At 39.2% G+C, this 24,896-nt stretch overlaps 1 protein-coding gene across 5 annotated transcripts in view; it reads right to left on the reverse strand.

The window, feature by feature from the left end:
• LOC129728798 (uncharacterized) overlaps positions 1–24,896 on the reverse strand; it is a 181,575-nt gene that overhangs the window by 13,817 nt on the left and 142,862 nt on the right. For all 5 annotated transcript variants that reach the window (XM_055687282.1, XM_055687261.1, XM_055687266.1 and 2 more), the window contains 4 exons: positions 21,360–21,466; positions 21,095–21,283; positions 20,930–21,036; positions 20,678–20,863 (listed from right to left, as the gene is read on the reverse strand). In XM_055687282.1, the coding sequence (XP_055543257.1) occupies positions 20,678–20,863; positions 20,930–21,036; positions 21,095–21,283; positions 21,360–21,466 (589 nt within the window). The remainder of the gene's footprint in view (positions 1–20,677; positions 20,864–20,929; positions 21,037–21,094; positions 21,284–21,359; positions 21,467–24,896) is intronic.

Consider the following 24,896-nt stretch of genomic DNA (forward strand, 5'->3'; position numbering starts at 1 on the left):
GAAATGGTTTGTGTCCATTCATGTTGTCTGTGCTAGGAATGCTCGCAGGTGATTGGTTCTTGTTTGTTTTGGAGGATTGTGTTTTATTTATTATTTGATAAGGCAATCGACCTTCTATAAACTCATTCGCTTCAGACTTCCTTGTGATTGGTTCTTGTTCGCATAAGTTTGTCTTTGATATTTTTTATCAATCTTCAGCGTTGAGCAAAGAAATAATAGTAATAACTAGCGTATTACAAAATTGTTCAACATTTTACCTATCCAACAACATATTGGTTATTCAGGTGATTATGCTGTTTTTATCGTTTGAAATCTGACGCAACATTTGCCAGTTTCATTTCATTTTTTACAAAATGCATCCCAGTACAGAAAACAAAAACGATGTCTCATGTCAAAAAATATTTCAATATATCATAACTTTTTTCCCCTGTTTTCTCCATGATCGGACAAACTCTATTGTTTAGGTAATCTTTTGAAGTTATAATGAAAAACCAAATAAATCCACCTAGCGGTCAAACCCAGTATTTCTCACACGAACTTATTATTTGTTAAAATAGATTAAAACGAACACTTCAATTTTCAGAAAAAAATGCACCTTGATAATATTTGCGGGATTTAATTTTCACTATATATAACCAATAATTTGTTGCCAATAGTTAAATTATACCGAACATTTAAAACATAACATTCAAACCATACATACATACATACACACATGCAAATAACATGAAATAAATATGCTTCAATATATGACGCAAAATTTTTCTTCGATCGTGGTATAATCGAAATGTCACTGTACTTATATTTAGGTTGGACTCGATTATATATCATTCGATTAAATATCATTTTAGATTAGATTATTTATATTCACTACCATTGACTACAATATAATTACTGGCTTGCGTGGGGGTTAACAGTGTGGCACTGTTTGGGTGAACACATTTTCAAGTGTACTATTGAAAGCGACAACGACGATACTGGATTCCAATACAAGATCCCTCTTTATCTCAGAAAGTACTGGGTTCAGTATGGCGTAGTCAGCAAGTCGGAAACTCAAAGAACTATATTCCGATGGCTCGTTGTACACAGTACCAAAAAATGAAATTTACAACTAATACAAATGAAAGCACATAACGGTTTCTAGCACCTAATGTGAAAACATATATAATTTCACACCGTAAATAATGCACAATACCGAATCGTTTTGAACCATGTAAATTTGTACGTTAAGTGATATAAACTTAAGGCTTTGAATATAAATATGCATGCAAATTAACAATATATTCATTTATATTGCATGTGAATATAATGCCACACGGAATATTACATGGTTTCCAATGCTCCATTTATGTGTATTTAAAGAAATGTAAATTTTTTTTACTGTGTAGAGGTAGGCTCAATAATAGAACGATAGCGGGATGAATCGTTTCATGTTCAACCAGCGGCTCATGTGCAACTGATACATCAATGATTGGCAATGCTTTAGTGTTAGTACAAATAAAATTTTGAAAAAAAAATGGACAACGTTACTTAGGGTAGTTAGGCCTACACATCCACAAAGATTCGTTGAATTCTGATAGCTTGCTACCAACACCTGGTCAAGTTGGCGCGAAATCCTTCTACACTGAATGATGATTTGATTTTATGATGATACACTGAATGATGATTTGCAGTTTTATGTATAAGAAACAGACGAAACAGACTACCGCGTAATGTGAGCAAGATCGCGCCAAATGACCTATGGTCGAATATCGACCATTTTTGATTTGAATGAAACTTTGCACACGTATTTGGCTTAGCAAACTGAGCATTTTTCACAGATGAAGAGATTTTTTACACCCATGAGTTACATTCTAAAAGGGCGTATGCCTTTTGGCATAGGTTTTATTCGAAGCATTGTTGCCCAGAAACCGTTGGTTGTATAGAAAAACTGTCTGAGAATGAGTTGTAGGGAATTGAAAATGCACCATAAAAAAATATACACTGTACAAAAAAAATTTTTGAAGTAGAATACTTCTCTCAGGAAGTTCGGCTACATAGGGATGTGAAATGAAAATCTAAAACCGAAAAAAGTGAAAAATATGTCCAATTTCAAATGCTAATAAATCGGTTAGCATTCGATGGATTTCCTTCGTTCTTGTAGCAATAGATTGGAAAATCTTATAAGATTCTTCCCAAATGAAGATAATTGTAATTTTATTATTCAAACTATTGTACTATTGAAAACAGTCAAGCCTTGCCAAAACGCAAAATTCGATCTCTGATTGGTTGTTATATGATTGCTTCCCAAGCACGGTCGACAGAATCATATACTTTGCTATTGAAAATATGCTATTTGGCCTATATAAGAGCCTGTTTCAGCTGAAGCTGCTCATAATAGTTCTAGACAGCGACAACAGCAGCAGCAGTAGCTGTGCAGTGAATACCAGCGATAGGGACCACAGATTTGTCGTAGTAATGGATAGCGCACTAGTTGCAGCGGATTTCAGCGTCGATAGCAGCTGGATGCAGTGACAGCGGATACCAATGACAGCGTATAACGGCCATAACTGTGGCATGGCTTCGGATAGCGTGGCAGTTGCAGCGAGTATCAGCATCGATAGCAGCTGATGCAGTGAGGCACTTTAGTGAAATGCAGTCTCTGTGTGATAGCGGGCACTAGTAAATGCATTCAGTGAAAAGTTAACTCATTTTGACAACACATGAGCCGTCTAGTTTTGAGTGTTGAAACAGCTTTCCACTGTTTATTCTATTACAAGGATTACTTTATTCGCATTGTCAGTGATAACGCCAAGATATGATCGGTATCTTATCCGATATTGAATTGAACAACAAATTGTCCTTTTCAGGATGAAATAAAAGCCTGATGATTGAAGAGTTAATATTTTCTCTTGAGTTATTCACATTTTTAAATTTGTAAAAGTTATAAATTTTACTTTATCTCCGTGTCTCAGAACGTACTGAATTATCTTTTTCTTCAGTCATGAGCACATAGACATAGACGGTATTGTACGGTGGAGATGGTCGGGTATGGGAAATTTGTTACCCGTACCCGACTCATCGAGAATTTTCAAACCCGTACCCGACCCGAACCCGAAATTGTTTTCCAACTACCCGTACCCTACCCGTTTCTCGAGGTGATGGCCGGAGTTAGGCTAGAACCGAGTGTTCATGTAAACAAAGGTTAATGAACCCAGAGGTCCACGCGATATATTGGTTCTCCTAGAATCCAGTTGAAAAATTTGACCATATTTTTCACGCAGCAAAATATCTATTCATAACTGTGTACGGAGAATTTGGATTACATTTTTCGTGTTAGTTACCTTATACTAAAATTGATCAGGGATTTTATTTATATATTTTGTATATATACGTATGATTCATATAAACTGCTTAAATTTTTATTTCGTTTTCGAGAGAATAATAAAAATTTAATACAATTTTTTTTAAAGATTCATAATAACTTTCTAATGAACCAGATCGCAACAACAAGAAGAATGGGTAAATTAACCTATAGTGGACCCCTTTATTTTATTAACCTATGTTTGTGATGCAGACTGGCTGGACATGATGTTTCCCTATGGGAGTTTTCTGAAAATCACTCAAATTTTTACATAAAATAAATTAATCTAGAGGGTGATCCACTATAGGGGAGGGGTCCATTATATGGTAATTTACCCTACTAGCACAACACAGAGAATGGTGAAAAATGCATGTCTGGTAGAGTTTAAAATAAACGACGAGTTTTATATGTGCATCGTAGCAACCTGGAATCTCTAATTCGGAATAACACAGATATTTCAGTACATGCGGCATCCCTGGTTACAGTGCAAACCAAGACCTGGGAGCGAAAAACGAATGATACACTGTAAATTCATCGAAACAGATGACACGCACATTCGTCGTTTTTTGATAGCGTGTAACTATCTTCCTGCTGTAACCCAAGCATGACTCGAACCCAGTTTTCAGTAACATCAGGAATACTAAATGCGTAAGCTTGTATGTAAAACACAGATTTTTCGAGTCAGTTTCTTCAGGTTTTTAAGTTTATATACAGTCCCTCTACAATTATGGGTCAGTCAACGTGCTGTCTGAATGTTCAAAAATAGATAGAAAATCGGAAAAGTGATCAACTACGAATGTTTTACTATCTATCTCTGTGTTCTGATGTGTACTTTCGATCAACAATTAGTTTCACTGCAGTGTATGCGTGTAAATCGAATGGGAAGAAAAATATCACTTCAGCAAAAGACACAATTATGGGTCACTTTTGGCATTCAAAATCATTTTGTCTATAAAATCGTCAAAAAAGATAACGCAAGTTACTTTATTGTTGTAAAAGCTTGATAATAAGTTATTTTATTAAGTCGTGATGTATTATCATGCAAAAGTAATAGAAATAGCCAAAATATGGGCTGACCCTCAATTGTGCACCGCAAAATGTAACATTACTACAATCATTGCATCAAGCAGAATTATAGTTTTCAGTGACATTTTCAACTTTGAATCATTTCAATCGTATAAATAAGGTTACAAGTGAGTTATAAAAAATACCACTGCCAATGAAAATTGTTTAGTTGCAGCGGATTTCAGCGTCGATAGCAGCTGGATGCAGTGACAGCGGATACCAATGACAGCGTATAACGGCCATAACTGTGGCATGGCTTCGGATAGCGTGGCAGTTGCAGCGAGTATCAGCATCGATAGCAGCTGATGCAGTGAGGCACTTTAGTGAAATGCAGTCTCTGTGTGATAGCGGGCACTAGTAAATGCATTCAGTGAAAAGTTAACTCATTTTGACAACACATGAGCCGTCTAGTTTTGAGTGTTGAAACAGCTTTCCACTGTTTATTCTATTACAAGGATTACTTTATTCGCATTGTCAGTGATAACGCCAAGATATGATCGGTATCTTATCCGATATTGAATTGAACAACAAATTGTCCTTTTCAGGATGAAATAAAAGCCTGATGATTGAAGAGTTAATATTTTCTCTTGAGTTATTCACATTTTTAAATTTGTAAAAGTTATAAATTTTACTTTATCTCCGTGTCTCAGAACGTACTGAATTATCTTTTTCTTCAGTCATGAGCATGACATACGAAAAATTTTCATTATCTGCATAAAAATTAATTTATCGCATAACCAAAATTCAAAAATTGTTAAGCCCCAATCATGACAAGCATCTTACTATATTATTGGAAATGGTCAATCCTTCTTGATGCGCAAAGTTCGATTGATCTGATAAGTCAACGTTTATTTACTAGAAAAAATGACTGACACGCAAGCAGCTGGGTTATCTTTCTTGTAGAAGTATTCTACTTCAAGCTTGCGGTCGTGGCTTTGCCCACAACCCTCCTGTGATTTTTTGACCAAAAAAAATTAAAAATAAACATTAAATTTCAATTTAAAAAAAAAAGAGTTGAATTTTTTTTATTTTTTTTAAAGAAATTTGACGTTAATACGCAACTTTTAAAAAAAAGTCCAGGATGGAGAAATGAAAAATAATTTTTTTATGGTAGATTAATTTTTTTATAAAAATTCTAATTTAAACATTTTTCAAAATATTTATATTCTGATGATTTTAAAAGATGCAGAGAGTCATTTTGAATCAAAAAGCTCTTGGTAGTAAACATTCCAAAGGCATCGGTTTTCGAGTTATTTTTAATTTAAGCTCGAAAAATTATTAATATTTCGGAAAATACACGTTTTTCTTAATTTGTCCATGGTTCTCCAGCAAAAACCATACGTTCATTGGAATGCTTGATCAAAAATATACAATTCATTCTTTGACAACAAAACGATTGGATAAATAACTCAAGCGCTAAACCTTAGCCTACTTACACGTTCCCCCTTGCCGAATGTTTTATAAAAAATATGTTTGTCGTGCAACACTACCTACTTGTTTACTAATAATAACTGTTTGTAAAGTACGCAACCAATAACTACTGGGTTACCTATAATATCTGTTTTCGTATATTAATACGATTGCACTACTCCAGATGTGTTAGTAACAGTTTGCATTTTGTGAAGATGAATAAAGTGAAAATGGAATACACCAAGCCCAAATGCTGTAAACCCTTTCTGATCATCGGTGTTCATCAAGCTTACGCAAATTAAACGAAAACGTTATTGCAAAATTAAAAATATTGAACAGACAAGCTTATTTTAATACGTCTTCATCAATTTGTGATTCGTGTAACTATTGGAGTGATAGTCAAGCCACCATTCATCCCTTCGTTGTTTACTATTCAGAATCTGGAACACTTAAGAATATCAGCTTAATCATAATATCGGAAGTACTGAACTGTTGCGGTTCAGGTGTTCATTGCCAAATTAATGAGTTTTTTGAAAACAACAATAGAGTTGGGCTTCAAGTGGTGAGTCGACAACTTGGAAGGAGCGTCAAACTTAGCTCCGGTCCTCACAAGTTCCTATCTCACGCCTCCACGAGTCATATGATACAATAGACTACCAGTTAAAACATGGACACAACTGGTTGGCGTTGCCTGGGCAATGTTGTCATCCGACAATAGCTAAGTGAGAAGGTGCGACGCGATCGTTGGCGCGGTAACCATATCTCGGCGGTAGAGGAAATGCTTCGCCAACCCGAGCGTCTGTTCACCAAGATGGTGCGGCTCAAAACAGCGTCTGGTCTCCATGTTAGGAGCGGCTGATCAAAGTCCTGGTGTCAGCGTGGGACTCTAATCAGAGCTGACACGATGGCCCTCCGGCGAGACAGGGGTTGGGGAAGGCCCAACAAACCGCCTCGAAAAACACCAAATGTTGCAAATATCGAAGAAGTTAATACGGATCGGAACAATCAGCACAGACCTAGGCGACGAAATAAGGACTACGATTGGAAACTCGGTACATGGAACTACAAATCGTTAGGCTTTCACGGCTGCGACAGGATCATATATGATGAACTAAATCCACGCAACTTCGAAATCGTAGCACTGCAGAAACTTTGCTGGTTGGGACAGAAGGTATGGAAAAGCGGACATCGAGAGGCTACCTTTTATCAGAGCTGTGGCACTACCAACGAGCTTGGGACGGGCTTTATAGTGCTGGGTAGGATGCGCCAACGCGTGATCGGGTGGCAGCCGATCAGTGCGAGGATGTGTAAGTTGAGAATTAAGGGCCGGTTCTTCAACTTACGCATCATCAACGTGCACTGCCCACACGAAGGAAGAGCCGACGATGAGAAAGAAGCGTTCTATGCGCAGCTGGAGCAGGTGTATGATAGCTGTCCGCAACGGGACGTTAAGATCGTCATCGGTGATATGAACGCTCAGATAGGACGGGAGGCAATGTACAGACCGGTGATAGGGCCGAATAGCCTGCACGCCGCATCAAATGATAACGGCCAACGATGTGTGAACTTTGCAGCCTCCCGCGGTATGGTAGTCAGAAGAACCTTATTCCCCCGCAAAGACATCCACAAAGCCACCTGGAGATCACCTGAATTACAAGTGCAGAACCAAATCGACCACGTTCTAATCGATGGTAAATTCTTCTCTGACGTCATCAACGTTCGCACCTACCGCAGTGCGAATATTGATTCGGACCATTACCTTGTTGCAGCATGCATGCGCTCAAAACTTTTGACGGTGCGAAACACGCGTCAAAGTCGCCCACCGCGACTAAACATCGGGCAACTACGGGACGCCGAGGTTGCACGGGAGTACGCGCAGCAGCTGGAAGCAGCATAACCAACGGAAGAGCAGCTTGGCGCAGCTACTCTTGAAGATGGCTGGAGGGACATTCGATCAGCCATAGGTAGTACTGCTGTAGCGGCGCTTGATACTATGGCTCCGAACAGGAGAAACGACTGGTTTGACGACGAGTGCAAACAGTTAGTGGAAGAGAAGAATGCAGCACGAGCGAGAATGCTGCAACACCAAACGAGGGCGAACGTGGAGCGCTACCGACGCTCACGGAACAGGCAAAACTCGGTCTTTCGGAAGAAGAAGCGCCAGGAGGAAGATCGGGATCGCGAGGCGATGGAGGTACTGTACCGTGCGAATGACACACGAAAGTTCTACGAGAAGCTGAACTGCTCCCGCAAAGGCTATGTGCCACAAGCCGACATGTGCAGGGACCTGGGCAGCAACCTTCTCACGAACAAGTGTGAGGTGATTGACAGGTGGAAGCAGTACTACGATGAGCACCTTAATGGCGATGTAGCAGAGGACGACGACGGAGTGGTAGTAGATCTCGGTGTACGCGCAGATGACGACAGAATCCCAGCCCCTGACCTCCAGGAGGTTAGAGAGGAGATCGGCCGGCTGAAAAACAATAAAGCCGCTGGAGCTGACCAACTCCCCAGCGAGTTGTTAAAACACGGTGGTGAATCACTGGCTAAGGCGCTACACTGGGTTATTGCCAAGATTTGGGAGGAGGAGGTAGTACCGGAGGAGTGGATGGAGGGTACAGTGTGCCCCATCTACAAAAAAGGCGACAAGTTGGATTGCTGCAACTACCGCGCAATCACGTTGCTGAACGCCGCCTACAAGGTACTCTCTCAAATTCTGTGCCGTCGACTATCACCGTTTGCAATTCCCTTGCAATACCAAGCGGGATTTATGGGTGCCCGCGCCACCACGGACCAAATATTCGCGGTACGGCAGGTCCTACAGAAGTGCCGTGAGTATAACGTGCCCACACATCACTTGTTCATCGACTTTAATTCGGCATACGACACAATCGTTCGAGACCAGCTATGACAGATTATGCACGATAACGGCTTTCCGGATAAACTGACACGGTTGGTCAAGTCGACGATGGATCGGGTGATGTGCGTAGTTCGAGTTTCGGGGACACTCTCGAATCCCTTCGAATCTCGGAGAGGGTTACGGCAAGGTGATGGATTATCGTGCTTGCTATTCAACATCGCTTTGGAAGGTGTGATACGTAGGGCTGGTATCGACACGAGGGGCACGATTTTTAGAAGGTTCGTTCAGCTCTTTGGCTTCGCCGATGGCATTGATATTGTAACACGAACCCTTGAAAAGATGACGGAGACGTACATCAGACTGAAGGCTCAAGCCGGACGAATTGGACTGGCCGTAAACGCATCGAAGACCAAGTACATGAAAGGAAGAGGTTCCAGAGAAGACAGTGTCAACCTCCCGCCACGAATTCATATTAGCGGTAATGAAATCGAGGTGGTAGACGAGTTCGTGTACCTGGGCTCACTGGTGACTGCTGACAACGACACCAGCAGAGAAATTCGTCGACGCCTTATGGCAGGAAATCTTGCCTACTTTGGACTCCGGAGGACGCTCCGCTCGAATAAAATCCGCCGCCGCACGAAGTTAACCATCTACAAAACACTGATCAGACCGGTAGTCCTCTACGGCCACGAAACCTGGACTATGCTCGTGGAGGACCAACGCGCCCTTGGGGTTTTCGAACGAAAAGTGTTGCGTACCATCTGTGGTGGAGTGCAGATGGAAGATGGATCATGGCGGAGGCGGATGAACCACGAGTTGCATCAGCTGCTGGGAGAACCACTCATCGTTCAAACGGCGAAAATCGGGAGACTACGGTGGGCTGGGCATGTCGTTAGGATGTCGGACGACAACCCGGTGAAATGGTTCTTGATAAAGCAAGGTGGCTCGATCAAGTGGAAGACGACCTGCGGGGCCTCCGCAGACGACATGGCTGGCGAGCTGCAGCCATGTACCGAGTTGAATGGAGACGACTTCTTCGAACAGCAAGGGACACTTCGGCCTGGAGCTGACTGGTAAGTAATAGAGTTGAAAAAAGCGATATTAATGTCTGATGGAGCTGCCTCACAATAAAAAAATAGAAAAAACTTTGCAAGTCTTTGCAAGTTCAAAACAAAATATAACGTCGATGCAGAGTGGCATTTTTTTGCGACTTCTCGTGTTAAAGGCCCATGCGATGCAATTAGTGGCATTTTAAAACGAATGGCAGGAAATGCAAGTTTAGCTAAAGAAAATGAACATCCCATTACAAGCGCAAAAGAATTGTATGATTGGTCTAATCAGAAAACTAATAAAAATTCATCAAAAATGTCATTTAGTTGGGTATCATATGAAGAACATAAACAAGGAGTAACAGAATGGAGCAATATTTTCAAAAAATCTATAATAATAGCTGCCACACAAAAGTATTACTCTTTTGTTCCGATTTCAGAAAATAAGATGTTTTCAAAAGAAATAAGATGTTTTCAAAAGATGACGAATCATTTACTTATGATGTATATAAAACATAAGGTGAAACTGTAAAGTATCTATGTCATAAAAAAATATGTTCCTAAGATAATAAAACTCGAAAATAAATATTTGATTCTTATATATATTTATATCACTTGAAACATTTAACTGTTTTCTTGAGAACCGTTTGCCCAATCGTTTTGTTGTCAAAGAATGAATTGTATATTTTTGATCAAGCATTCCAATGAACGTATGGTTTTTGCTGGAGAACCATGGACAAATTGAGAAAAACGTAACTCGAAAACCAATGCCTTAAGAATGTTTACTACCAAGAGCTTTTTGATTCAAAATGACTCTCTGCATCTTTAAAAATCATCAGAATACAAATATTCTGAGACAGGTTTGAATTAGAATTTTTATAAAAAAATTAATCTACCATAAAAAAATTATTTTTCATTTCTCCATCCTGGACTTTTTTTTAAAGTTGCGTATTAACGTTAAGTTTCTTAAAAAAAATATAAAAAAAATTCAACTCTTTTTTTTTAAATTGAAATTTAATGTTTATTTTTAATTTTTTTTTTCAAAAAAATTGTTTTTTGTACAGTGTATATTTTTTTTATGATGCATTTTCGATTCGCTACAACTCATTCTCAGACAGTTTTTCTATACAACCAACGGTTTCTGGGCTACAATGCTTCGAATAAAACCTATGCCAAAAGGCATACGCCCTTTTAGAATGTAACTCACGGGTGTAAAAAATCTCTCAACCTGTGAAAAATGCTCAGTTTGCTAAGCCAAATACGTGTGCAAAGTTTCATTCGAATCAAAAATGGTCAATTAAATTTTCGCGTATTTCCAGGCGATTTGAAATGATTTTGCTCATGTGGTTAAATTGACCAGTGGGGTGGAGTTGATCACCTGAAAATTCGTGATAAATAATACTGATCAAAAGATAATGATCTTTCATCACTATTTAGGTAATATTTACGAGTCCTAGAATACAACTTTAACAAATTCACGTACCTGCCAAAGTTAACCCAGTTAATTATTAAAATTTTTGAAAATTTTTGACGTTGGACTAACGTCTATATCGAAGTTAGGCACCTGAATTTGAAAATCTAGTAATTCAACCGGGGAAAACCAGGGAAAAGTGGTCAGGTTTTGAGCGCTTATATATCAGTCATTTCTTTTCAGAATTTCGAGGTTTTGGCATCAACCGATCAGAAATTCTTTTACGGTTGAATTTATGTAACAAAAATAACCTATTGTTCGAGATACACTATTGAAAAATTGATAAATCACATCGATTGTCTAAATCATACCGAGCAACCAATCACCACCTCTATTCACAAGCACAGTCGACACTAACGGATACAACCGATCTGACTTTGTAAACAGTCTCGCAGCTTTCAACCAATAACGAGCTCGCTTTCGGTAGCTGCAACAGGTGTTTCAACACCGTTTTAAAATGCTTCTTTTATCATTACCACTGAACAGATTCTAAACACCAATGGCTTGATTGATAGGGGAAATATTGCGCAAGATTGTCATATAATAATTTAAATATGTTTTCGATACTAAACTAGTTAAAAGTTGTGTTAAAAGTCGTGCACATTCAACCAATCACAAGCTCGCTTCTTGTTTGCTCGCGGATGGATTTTTGCTTTGGGCTATATAATAGCCTGTGTCGTCTCATAGCAAGTGGAAGGCCTCATCAGTTAACAAGTGGAAGGCCACCAGGCCGGTCTTGTATAATCAGCAGCGGTGGCTGATTCCAGCGGCCAAACTGAGCTGCAGCAGAACCAGAGCGGTGGTATCAAGCAGCAGCGGCGGAGGTAGTGGGAAGCTGCATTTCTTCATTCAGTTCGGTGCTCCTTCGATCTGAGTTGGACCCCACCAGCGGTAATCCAATTCAGATATCGTTGGGTGAAAACGTTGGGTGTGTGTGCAGTGTGCACATATAGCGTATGTGCATCTGTATTGCTATGACATTTGCGATGATAGGGATGGCGCTGTTGCGTGTGTATGGCTAGCTATAGCGTGTGTAAGACACTAGCATGTGTAGCATATTATGGCTATTGCGTGTATATCTTCAGCGTGTGTACGGATAGTTATAGCTTGTGTGTGGATAGCTGCTGCGTGTGTAATGATTAGTTATAGCGTATGTATGGATAGTAATAGTTTTAACGCGTGTTTAGATAGTTATAGCATGTGTGTGAATAACTATAGCGGGTGTTTATCGAAGATTATTATTGTCATTGAAAATATTAAAACGTCTTAACGAACACAGTTGTGAATTTGATTTTACAGCAGCGATTTTAACTTCTTCAGCCAGTCTTTATTCATCGAGGAAAAATTACTACCTATGAATGATCAACACTTATTTACTAGAAATTTGATTTAGATCAAAACGGGTTCTTTTGAGTATCATAAATTTTTGGTAAAAAGAGTTGCAAGTTTTCTCAATGAGCATTCATTAAATTTTCGTTTTTGTTTCTCGGTACGCTATTTTGATTTTGTTTCTCGCACACAGAGAAAGAAACAGACTTGTCGCTATCGTGAAAAATAACAAAACAATTAGAAATGCTCTAAATCACAACTGAAGAAGTTAAGATATTTTCCTGTCACTCGCCCAAACCTTGATAACAACTACCGAAAAACGTGTGATTGAGCTCTTGCTATATTGAGTTATTGAACCAAACGTTTTTTTTTCAAATACATGAAGTTATATGCTGGGCTGGAACTAGCATGAGTTTTATCGATTAAATGTCAAACAATTTTCAAATTTAAAATTTTCGGTTGAATCGTTCTGGGCTCCAATTTCAGATAGTTTCGTAAAGTTTGCTTTTTGCTTAGATAGGAAAATTTTACCAATTCGCTCAATTAAATGATTGTCTTGGTAGTGCAGCAAACAAAGGGTTGATTCGAATATGTATGAAATGACAGCGATTAAATAAAAGATATCCATTCTTTTAGTATATATTATTATTTATAACGTTTTAACGTCTCAGCATTCAGAAATGCACTGTTAGATAAAATTGCAGCAAATACTAGAGTTGCAATTCTCTCTATTATTTGTTTTAATGGAATATAAGAATACCGTAGTCCAACGTCATGCGGTCGTGTCTTGAATACCACCCTCCTACTTTTTCTAACTCAGTCAAAACCAGGGATGGTATTCTACGCGATTTTCCGGGACTCGTAAGTAATCTACGTAGAAAACTGTATTCTACGTTTTCTACGGTAGAAAACCTTTCGCAAATAGAAAACTCTCAAACACTCGAAAATTCACATTATGAGTCATAAAATGCCATTCGTTGCGCTGATTAGGTGTATTTAAGTAACGGGAGAGTTAATATAACAAAAAAAAAAAAAAGAAATACGAAGAAGCAAAAAAGTGTTTTTCCGGACTATTTTGGTGATTATGGCGAAACAAGCAATAATAAAGAAACTCAAAAAAGCAAACAAAGTTATCACTCAAAAATTTCAATCGTAATTCACGGTTTAACAACATATTTGTTGTCATCCAAAAATGCAAAAAAGCATGATATACCATAGAATGGGGTGAAATTGATCAATTTTCATAACAATTTCCAATTAACTAGCTTCATGGACATTTTGCTCGAAATAGTATAATTTTAAAACAAGTACTGGTATGTGCTCCAGTAAACCTCTATGGCAATTGGTGAAATTTCTATTGTCTACTTCATGAAGTAAATTCGATAATTCTATAAGGTACTATTAGGTGAATTGGGGTGAAGTTGATCACCATTGAATTCCATACATTCTTTTGCCATTGTGATTATTTTCGATATGTTCAAGATAAATGATGATTTCTGTACTGAAAAATATCATTTACAGTTAGTTTGGAAACGAAAATAACGATATTTCAGGTTAAAATTTGTTTATTCTGGTCACGAGCTGCTTGTTGCTAAATTCGCTCTTATTTGATCGTCGTTAGACCGATTTCAATTCGGTTTGTTGCAAAAGCTTAAAAACTAGTTCTGAAATTAAAATCTTTCCTGTTTCCTGCGATTTCATCAGTATTTCTTTAATGGTATGGAATGATCATAGTTGAAAATTACATTTTTTGAGCTTCTATCAAGCTTTACTCACTTCTCAAAATTTAACATAATTAACCCTTAACTAAGATTACTTCAAGTAAATTCAATACTTTTTTTATTATTTGGAAACTTGATTGATCAAATTTGATTGAGTATTGAGTTAGAAGAATTTTTCGAAAATATGAAAAATTGCACCGGGCATGCAAGGGTTAACTTTGACAGGTATGTGAATCATGCAAAAGTGGCGTTTAAGGACACGTTAACATTGCCTAGTGTTGTAAGAGCAATATTTTTTTATTAGTATTTTTTATCACGAATTTTCAGGTGATCAATTTCACCCCACTGATCAATTTCACCCCATTCCACGGTACGTCACATACAAAATCAGTGCAACAGCAAAGGCGCATCTAAGGCCTGTTTTCTACAGAACTATGCTATCGCGGTCAAACCTCATATATTTTGATCGTACCCGATTTCTCAATGGTTCATGGCTCCCCTGGCATATATAAGAAAGCCCACCAAAAATTCCATGCAACTTTAAACGGTTGCAGGAAGAATTTTTAACACCCTCGAGAAAATAACTCTGGAATGAGTAAGATTTGACGCATTTTCGTAAAAAGTGGAACAACTCATAAACTGAGTAACTCCGTAAATGCCTAACGCCTAACGAGGTATGGATTGCTGAACTAACAAAGGTAATGAACTTTATCAAAGAGGGCATTCCTTCTTGGGGGGAAATGCAAAGTCCTAGGGCGACCGTCACTGATACCCATAGTGATGGAACGAACTGACAGTGCATATATATTAAAGCGGAGTATACCACAATATATCTAACTAATGGTAGCAGTGGTCATAAGCTCCTACAAGGAAAAAAAACTCCGTAAATACGCATAACTGAGAAACAAGGCGTTTTAAAACTGAGTGATTGTTACTCACTTTTTTGGGTACAGTATTATTCAGTTTTGAGCTAAGTTTTTTGGGTTCTGAATTGCTACTTAATGTAATTTACAAATTGAAATAAAGTTTCGAAGATAAAATTAAACATACCTGGGTTATTTGTTTGTACTGGCTAGAAAGCCCTAGAATATTTTGCAAACGGGAGGTATTTCTAATCCGAAAACTTATGAAACACATCAAAAACAAAATCAATCGATGGAGATCAACCCTCTAGTGCCCAATACCGCCATTTGGCGGGCTTCAGTCAAACCTCCAAGAAGCTTCAATAAATACTTAAAAAGTGTTCATAATGATTCATAGTGATTTTACCGCAGCCCGTCTAGAAATTAACTTGGGCACTAGAGGGTTAAAAGCAACGATTTTAAATGTCAAATTCGTTCTCAATTCACACAAAATAGTCATCACAATCAAAAATAAATAATATTTTCAAACTTAAATTTCGTTTATTCTTCATGTAATTCACCACAAAAATCTCTTTGCAGGTTTTCGTAGAATACTCGTAGAAAACTCGTTTTTGGTTTGGTATTCTACCAGAGGTATTCTACGTAAAAAACACGTCGAAAACTACATGAGGTTTTCTACATGACATCCCTGGTCAAAACTCAATCAAATTTAATCAAACAAGTTTCAAAATAACAAAAAATATTGAATTTACTTGAAATAAATTAGGTTAATGGTAAATTACGCTGAAATTGAAGAAATGAGTAAAGCAGGTATTAGACGAAGCAAATATTTGCTATTTTTCAATACAGATTTAATTTTGTGCAAATAAAAATCGTACCAAAAATAGCAAATATTTGCTTCGTCTAAAACCTGCTTAAGGTTTATAGTTTTCAACAATTCCATACTATTGATGTATTACTGATAATTAAGTAGGAAATTACAAAACAAAATTACAGAGCTAGTTTTTGACAATTTGCAACACACCGAATTTAAATCGGTCTAACGATGTTAAAATGAGAGCAGAATGAATAGATTTCTACTTGTAATATCGTCATTTTCGTTTCCAAATTAGGCTGATACAAATTTTGAATAGTTTTTATGTCCACGGTTATCAAAGTTAGCTAAGGGGAGGGCAAAAAATAAATAACACTGAGAAGAAAAAAGAGGAATAGCTTTCATAAAAAAATTGTGCACAAGTTACGACGTTTGTAACTTGCATGCAAGAGTGTGTTGAATAATATCTCATTATTACCATTATCAATCATTTGGTTTGCCTTTTGATGACACTTTCACTGTCACTAGACTTGTTTGTTGCTAAACTAATCATATACGCTGTCGAAAAGTCAATATAATATTAACAAAACGACTTCAACTCTTTTTTTTTTCATCCCCTTCCAATTTTCAACATTTTTGAAGGAAGGGGGGGGGGGTGTCACTTAAAATGAAAATGAAATTTGTATCGGAATCAGCTGTGTTTGATATTTTTCAGTTCAGAAATCTTTATTTATCATGACAATATTGAATAATAGCACATTTCTAACATAATGTATGGGCTTCAAGGGTGATCAATTTCACTCTAATTTATGTCATAGTACCTTATAGAATTTTCGAATTTATTTAATAAAGTTAACGATGAAAATTCCGCCAATAGCCATAGGGGTTTTTTTGAGTACATGCCAGTACTTGTTTTAAATATATGCTATTTCGAAAGAAATATACATTAAGCGAGTTAATTTTTGGGCATCAAATGGTGAGTTGACAACCTGGAAGGAGCGTCAAACATAGCTTCGGCCCTCACAAGTTCCTATCTCACACCGCCACGAGTCATATGATTACACTAGACTGCCGGTTGAAACATGGATACAACTGGTTGGTGTTGCCTGGGCAATGTTGTCATCCGACAATAGCTAAGTGAGAAGGTGCGACGCGATCATTGGCGCGTTAACCATATTCCGGCGGTAGAGGAAATGTTTCGCCAACCCGAGCGTCTGTTCACCAAGATGGTGCGGCTCAAAACAGCGTCTGATCTCCATGTTAGGAGCGGCTTATCAACGTCCTGGTGGCAGCGTGGGACTCTAAACAGAGCTGACACGATGGTCCCCCGGCGAGACAGGGAGTTGGGGAAGGCCCAACGAGCCGCCCTGGAAAACAACATGTTATAAACAACGTAAGAGATAATACGGGTCGGAACAATCGGCATGGACCTAGGCAACGAAATAAGAACTACGATTGGAAACTTGGGACATGGAACTGCAAATCGCTCTGCTTTCCAGGATGCGACAGGATAATATATGACGAGCTACATCCACGCAACTTCGAAGTCGTAGCGCTGCAGGGACTTTGTTGGACAGGATAGAAGGTATGGAAAAGCGGGCACCGGACGGCTACTTTCTACCAGAGTTGTGGTACCACCAGCGAGCTGGGAACCGGCTTCATAGTACTGGGCAAGATGCGCCAACGCGTGATAGGGTGGCAGCCGATCAACGCAAGGATGTGCAAGTTGAGGATAAAGGGCCGGTTCTTCAACTACAGCATCATCAACGTGCACTGCCCACATGAAGGAAGACCCGACGACGAGAAGGAAGCGTTCTACGCGCAGCTGGAGTAGGTCTACGATAGCTGCCCGCGACGGGACGTGAAGATCGTTATTGGGGACTTGAATGCTAAGGTAGGACGGCAGGCAATGTACAGACCGGTAATCGGACCAGATAGCCTGCATGCCGTGTCTAATGATAACGGCCATCGGTGCGTAAACTTTGCGGCCTCCCGTGGTATGGTAGTCCGAAGTACCTTCTTCCCCCGCAAAGGTATCCACAAATCCACCTGGAGCTCACCCGACCAACAGACAGAGAACCAAATCGACCACGTTTTAATCGACGGCAGGTTTTTCTCCGACATCATCAACGTTCGCACCTACCGCAGTGCGAATATAGATTTGGACCACCCGTATAACACCCGCCGAAGTCGAACACCGCGACCAAATATTGAGCAACTGCGGGACGCCGAGGCTGCATAGGAATACTCGCAGCAGCTGGAGGCAGTGCTACTTACGGAAGAGAAGCTTGGTGCAGCTACCCTTGAAGATGGCTGGAAAAGCACCCGATCCGCCATAGGTAGCACTGCCGTAGCGCTACTAGGTACAAGGGCCCCGAATCATAGAAATGACTGGTTTGACGGCGTATGCAAACGGTTAGTCGAGGAGAAGAATGCAGCACGGGCGAGAATGCTGCAACACCGTACGAGAGCGAGCGTGGAACGATACCGACAAGTTCGGAACAGCCAAAACTCAGTCCTCCGAAGGAAGAAGCGCCAGCAAGAGGACCGAGATCGCGTAGCGATGGAAGAGCTGTACCAAGCTAACGACACTCGGAAGTTCTACGAGAAGCTGAACAGCTCCCGCAAAGGCTTTGTGCCGCAAGCCGATATGTGCAGGTGCTTGGACGGCAACCTCCTAACAGACGAGTGTGAGGTGATCGAAAGGTGGAGGCAGCACTTCGACGAGCATCTAAACGGTGATGCAGTAGAGCGCGAGGATGGTATGCCAATTGATCTTGGTGCACAAGCAGAAGACATCAGAATTCCAGCCCCCTATCTTCTGGAGGTGGAGGAGGAGATTGGTCGACTGAAAATCAATAAAGCTGCTGGAGTGGACCAACTTCCCAGCGAGCTATTGAAATACGGTGGAGAAACACTGGCTAGAGCCGTGCACTGGGTCATTGTCAAGGTTTGGGAGGTAGAACGAGTACCGGAGGAATGGATGGAGGGTATTATGTGTCCCATCTACAAAAAGGGCGACAAACTGGAGTGCTGCAATTACCGGGCAATCACTCTGTTGAACGCCGCCTACAAGGTACTCTCCCAAATACTTTGCCGTCGACTATCACCATTTGCGAAGCAGTTCGTGGGGCACTACCAGGCGGGACTTCACGGTTCGGCAGGTTATGCAGAAATGCCGCGAATATAACGTTCCCATACATCATTTGTTCATCGATTTTAAATCGGCGTACGACACAATCGATCGGGACAAGCTATGGCAAATTATGCACGACTACGGATTTCCGAACAAACTGACGCGGTTGGTCAAAGCGACGATAGTCGAGGGATGTGTGTAGTTCGAGTTTCGGGGGCACTCTCGAGCCCCTTCGAAACCCGAAGAGGTCTTAGACAAGGTGATGGTCTCTCGTCTCGCCTACTGTTTAACATTGCCCTGGATGGTGGCATTAGAAGAGCGGGGATTAACACGAGTGGCACGATATTCCAAAAGTCGGTTCAACTGTTTGGTTTCGCCGACGATATTGACATTGTGGCTAGGACCTTTGTGAAGATGGCGGATACGTACATCCTTCTAAAGGCTGAAGCCAAACGGATTGGACTGGTCATCAATGCATCGAAGACGAAGTACATGGAAGGAAGGGGTTCACGAGAGGACATTGCTAACCTCCCACCTCGAGTTCAAATTGGTGGTGATGAAATCGAGGTGGTTGATGAGTTCGTGTATCTGGGCTCACTGGTAACTGCCGACAACGATACCAGCAGAGAAATTCAACGGTGCATTATGGCAGGAAATCGTGCATACTTTGGTCTCCGGAGGACGCTCCGATCGAGTAGAATTCGTCGCCGCAGCAAGTTTACCATCTACAAGACGCTGATCAGACCGGTAGTCCTCTACGGGCATGAGACATGGACTATGCTTGTGGAGGACCAACGCGCCCTTGCGGTCTTCGAGCGGAAGGTGTTGCGTACCATATTCGGTGGACTGCAGATGGAAAACGGAGTGTGGAGAAGGCGAATGAACCACGAACTGCAGGAGCTGCTTGGGGAGCCATATATCGTCCACACCGCTAAGATAGGCAGGTTGCGGTGGGCTGGGCATGTTGTAAGGATGTCAGAGGACAGCCTGGTAAAGATGGTTCTTGAAACCAATCCGTCAGGGACGAGACGGAGAGGTGCACAGCGGGCAAGGTGGATCGATCAGGTGGAAGACGACCTGCGGACCCTACGCAGACTGCAGAGCTGGTGAACTGCAGCCACGGACCGAGTGGAATGGAGACGACTCTTACGTACAGCAAAGGCCACACCACGGCTTGGGACTGTTTGGTAAGGTAAGTAAGCGAGTCAATTGGAAAATATTATAAAAGTTGATCAATTTCAACCCGTTTCATGGTACTTTATAAGATATTACATAACTATAAAAGCTATTGACTAGCTCATAGATATGAATTGAAATTAAGGTTATTTAATTTTACCATTTCAGCATCTTGCTCGGAAGGACTCAAATCAAAAAGATACAGTCGAATCGTTTTATAGCGACATCTCAAGGGACCGTCGTGATAGAGAAGTGTCGCAATAAAACGAGGAACTGTTATGTATGTAAAACAGAAAAGACCACTGAGAAAGTCGCAATAGAGAGATTTTTCATTATAAAAAAGTCGTTATAGAGAGATTCAACTGTGAATGTAAAACATAGTTAAACGGCATTTGAAAATTGCTAAAAATAAATAGAATACTATTCATATACACTCTTACGATTGGCATCAATTGGATCCAGCACAAAAACCGTTGTGGCCGCTAGAAGAATGCCTTGTTCTGTTTGTCCGGAAGCTCGAGCTGGTTTTATATGTGTCCCGGTATCCCCGGTACACATGCTACTGTTTTCCTCTGGACAAATTCCATTGCACTGAAGGACATCACATTGAAAGTGAACTTCTGAACCTAGAATCATAGATAACACTTTCTAGTTTCGTTTATTTTATGCAACTATAAATTGTTGTATACTACCTTCAGGAAACCGGAACATTGAACTTAATGTAGCGACTGCTGTTGTTCCATTAGCAATCGTTTGGAACTTAGTCATAATGTACGTTCCACTATTCATGATAGGACACCTAAAGAAACAAATGTTCCTTCCAATTATTTGTTTTGTTTTTGAATAAATCAACTAACCCTCTATCATCGATCAAAGCAATAGTGTTGTTTTTTTTGTTGAATGCGAAGCAGTTCTTCACGCGAATGCCTTGAGTTCCATTTGGATGAGTGATTTCTGCTTTAACTTGATATCTTCGACCATAAACTGTTTCCTGTATGCGGCGATCATTCTCGAAGAACTTGAGAGTCACAGGCGAATTATCGTCTCTGATCACACACAACGAAAAACAATCATTTATCAAAAGGTGAAATTTAAAACCTATCTATGCCTTTCTAATCATACCTTGCGAATCCTGTTTTACCACAAGTGATAACATAGAATTTATCATCGGCCAATTCTAGAGTTTTATGCACTCTTACGGCCAATTGGACTGACCGTTCTTCTGTTCGCTGTGACGAAAGGAATGAACATGTTGAAAAAGGTATGCTTGGTAGTAATTCATAGCTTTATATATTTATATATTTATATATATATATATATATATATATATATATATATATATATATATATATATATATATATATATATATATATATATATATATATATATATATATATATATATATATATATATATATATATATATATATATATATATAAGTCAAGGGATAATATGTCACGTTTTTCAAGGGGATTACTATTAATAAATAATAATTTTGGACTGGAAACTTCTCAACGCTGTTAGAAATTTGTGAATTTAATTGTTCAGATTTGCTCGCTTTCGTTGTTAGGACTTATGTAGGGATACCATCCGTCCTGATTTAGCAGGACATGTCCTGATTTTGAGATATGTTGGAGCGTCCTGATTTATTTTTCATATTTTAGCATTTGTCCTGATTTTTCTGGATGTTGCCGGATGTTCAGAAATGTTGAAGATTGTTCAGTACTTTTACTTTGACTCCGGAACGGAACGGACTCATTTTGAACGATTTTTTTTCTTTGGTTGAATTTTGTCGAAAGAAATTGTCTAGTTCATGCAACCCTCAACTATCTAACTTTTGGGTCCTAAAGCTATCCAGCTTTTTTCGCGCCATAATGGCGGTCGCTATGAGGCGTGTTCGTAATATGCGAACCTTTCTGCTTACGTCAGTTTTGGGGATTTCTGAGGAATTGGTAACACAAATGTTGCCAGATTTATTTTTTTTTTGATAAAATACGTGAAGACTTCAAATTAACATGAGCAGAGTTGTCAAAAGGGCGGATGATTCAATACGAACTTTGCATTTTAGCTTCCGCCATTATGGCGCGTAAGAAGCTGAATATCAGTTTTTATATATCATATCAGAAGGGCGGATGATTCAATACGAACTTTGCATTTTAGCTTCCGCCATTATGGCGCGTAAAAAGCTGAATATCAGTTTTTATATATCATTTGAAAAAGCCGCGTTTTCTGAGCAAAACGTGATTTTAAAAAAAAAAAGTTTATCGTTTTCCTTCAATTTTAAAATGAAGAATAAAAAACTGCTTGAAATGTCTTAAATGACATTTCGCAAACGTACGGTATATGGGAGAATTGACATTTAAGGTATTTCGAGCAGTTTTTTATTCTTTAAAAATCGAAGGACAACGATAAACATTTTTTAAAAATCACGTTTTGTTCAGAAAATTGTGCTCTTTCAACTGATATATAAAAATCAAAAAACCGTGTAAAACTTTAGGACCCAATTTTGAACAGTTTAAGCTACTGCATTTTTTAGGTATCTACTAACGCCTTATGAATCAAAGTTGCAAAATTATATCGTCCGAGAAATACTTTGGATAAATAAATGAGTGGCATATTTTGAAGTGTAAATCTCGAATTATGTGTTTTATTTAATGATACCTTAAAAAAGTAAACACCTCATATCAAATTTGTATCGGAAAAAGTTGTCCTGATTTTTAACCCCGAGCAAATGGTAACCCTAGTCTTATGCCTTATCAGTCGCAGGGATTTAAACCTACTTGCCAAAATAAAGAAAGAAATAATTCTACAACTATCTTAATTGCTAACTTATTGACTATATAGAGAGTTTATCGTTGCAATTGCCGAAGTGCAAATGGGAACGTTTTTCCCAAAAAATGCACGTTTTGAGCGCAAAAAATTGCATTAAATTTTTTTTTGCGGCAAAATGTAACTGTTTGTTTCAAAAAGCGATCGTTCAAGGACCGGCGAATTTTTTAACGAAAATTTAAAAAAAAAGATGAAGGAAATCGGTTCAGTAGTTTTCTCGCAATCAGGATCACGGCAAAGTCATTTTCCGGAAAACACTATTCCGAGATAATCGCGTGTAAAGTTTCAAGTTTAGCTTATGCGGCCGTGGCGAGGCGCGTTGCAAATCGCTCTAACTTTCTTCCTATTGCTCAGATCTTTATGAAAATTTGTGGAAATGTTCTCAAAATGTTGTATTTGAAGATAATGTAATAAATTTTTTTCCGGTTTTTTGAAAACTAAAAAGGTATATAACCCCTTAATTCAAGTGTACTAAACCAAGGAGAACGCTTCAAAATTATTTTCAGAGCTTTATTTTGAAACCTGCACTGAAATACTTCAATCCTTCAACAACTTGACCAGATCAGTACAGTATAAAAATATGTCTCGTTTGGCCGAAATGACCGAAATGACTTATTACAAATAGCGACATGGAAATGAATTCCCAGCCGCAAACGGAGCTTGTGGAATACCTGGCGCCCTTTCACAATATTCTAGTCCTCCGGGTTAGGCTATCGTGTCACGTAGTGGACCTTTATTTCGTGGCAAACTCGTGGGATCAAAAAATGAGCTCAATAAACTTCAAACCCGGGCCTCGCCAACTTTACTCTCCAGGAACAAATAGAGCTAACAAGCTTCATGGCGTGCAGTCCTTCTAAACCGCACGCAACGAATAAACCGAGAAGATGGAACTGGAGGTGGACTTCAACGTCGACAGCGAATCGCTGGACGGAGGGCCTTCGTTTTCATCACTAACCCTTGATTTGCCTAGTGCGAAAAGGGGAACCCGACGGGTCATCTTCCCGATCCAGTGGCGCAGTCGAATGACAAAAGGAAACCAGAGTCATCTTATGCTGCTGGCAAATAACTCTTTGAATCGCAACGGCGGCGCCTGAAGAGACTGCTTAATCAAGGACACTCACACGAGAAGGCCGCTAGCTTAGTTTGTTAACCCTCTAGTTCCCAAACCCGTCATTCGACGGGCTTCAGCAAAACAACTATAAATCATTAATAAACATTGCTTTTTTACTTTTTCCAATTCATGCCTCATAAGCACTGCCTCAACTATCTATCCAAATACTTTGTTTATTGAATCAGACTGGTTTGATCGGTTGCTGATCGTAAAACCAGAACAAAATTATTTTGCTGTGTACAGTGAAATAGAAACCACTGGTATTCTCTAATTTATTGGTAAATACAAACGATAAAATTATCAGTTCATAGATGGAACATTGTAGTTAATTTATTGTAGAAGTTAAAAGAAACAAATAATTATTTACTGAATAACAAAACCTGTCGAATGGCGGTATCAGGCACTAAGTTATTTTTTTTCGTTGGAAAACAGTGTTTTCCAAAGGGACGACGCCTGGCATAATTAGTAACGCAAATAGTTGGCCTATTGTAGATAATTTTGCTGACATTTCTTTTGCTATTTTTGACGCTGCTACACGCAAAAGTTGGATGGTGCGAAACCAGTACAAAATTGTGCGTTTTTAGCGCAATTGTTGATGTAATTCGGAACCAGTACAATGATTGCGTGTTGGGCATAACGCAATTAATGCTCTAGCGTTTTTCCAATGTATTTGGCAGCTCCAAACTACTACACCTAAACAGTTTCAACTGGTATCAAG

This window comes from Wyeomyia smithii, chromosome 1 (genome assembly GCF_029784165.1).
Source record: "Wyeomyia smithii strain HCP4-BCI-WySm-NY-G18 chromosome 1, ASM2978416v1, whole genome shotgun sequence".
NCBI classification, from domain to species: domain Eukaryota; kingdom Metazoa; phylum Arthropoda; class Insecta; order Diptera; family Culicidae; genus Wyeomyia; species Wyeomyia smithii.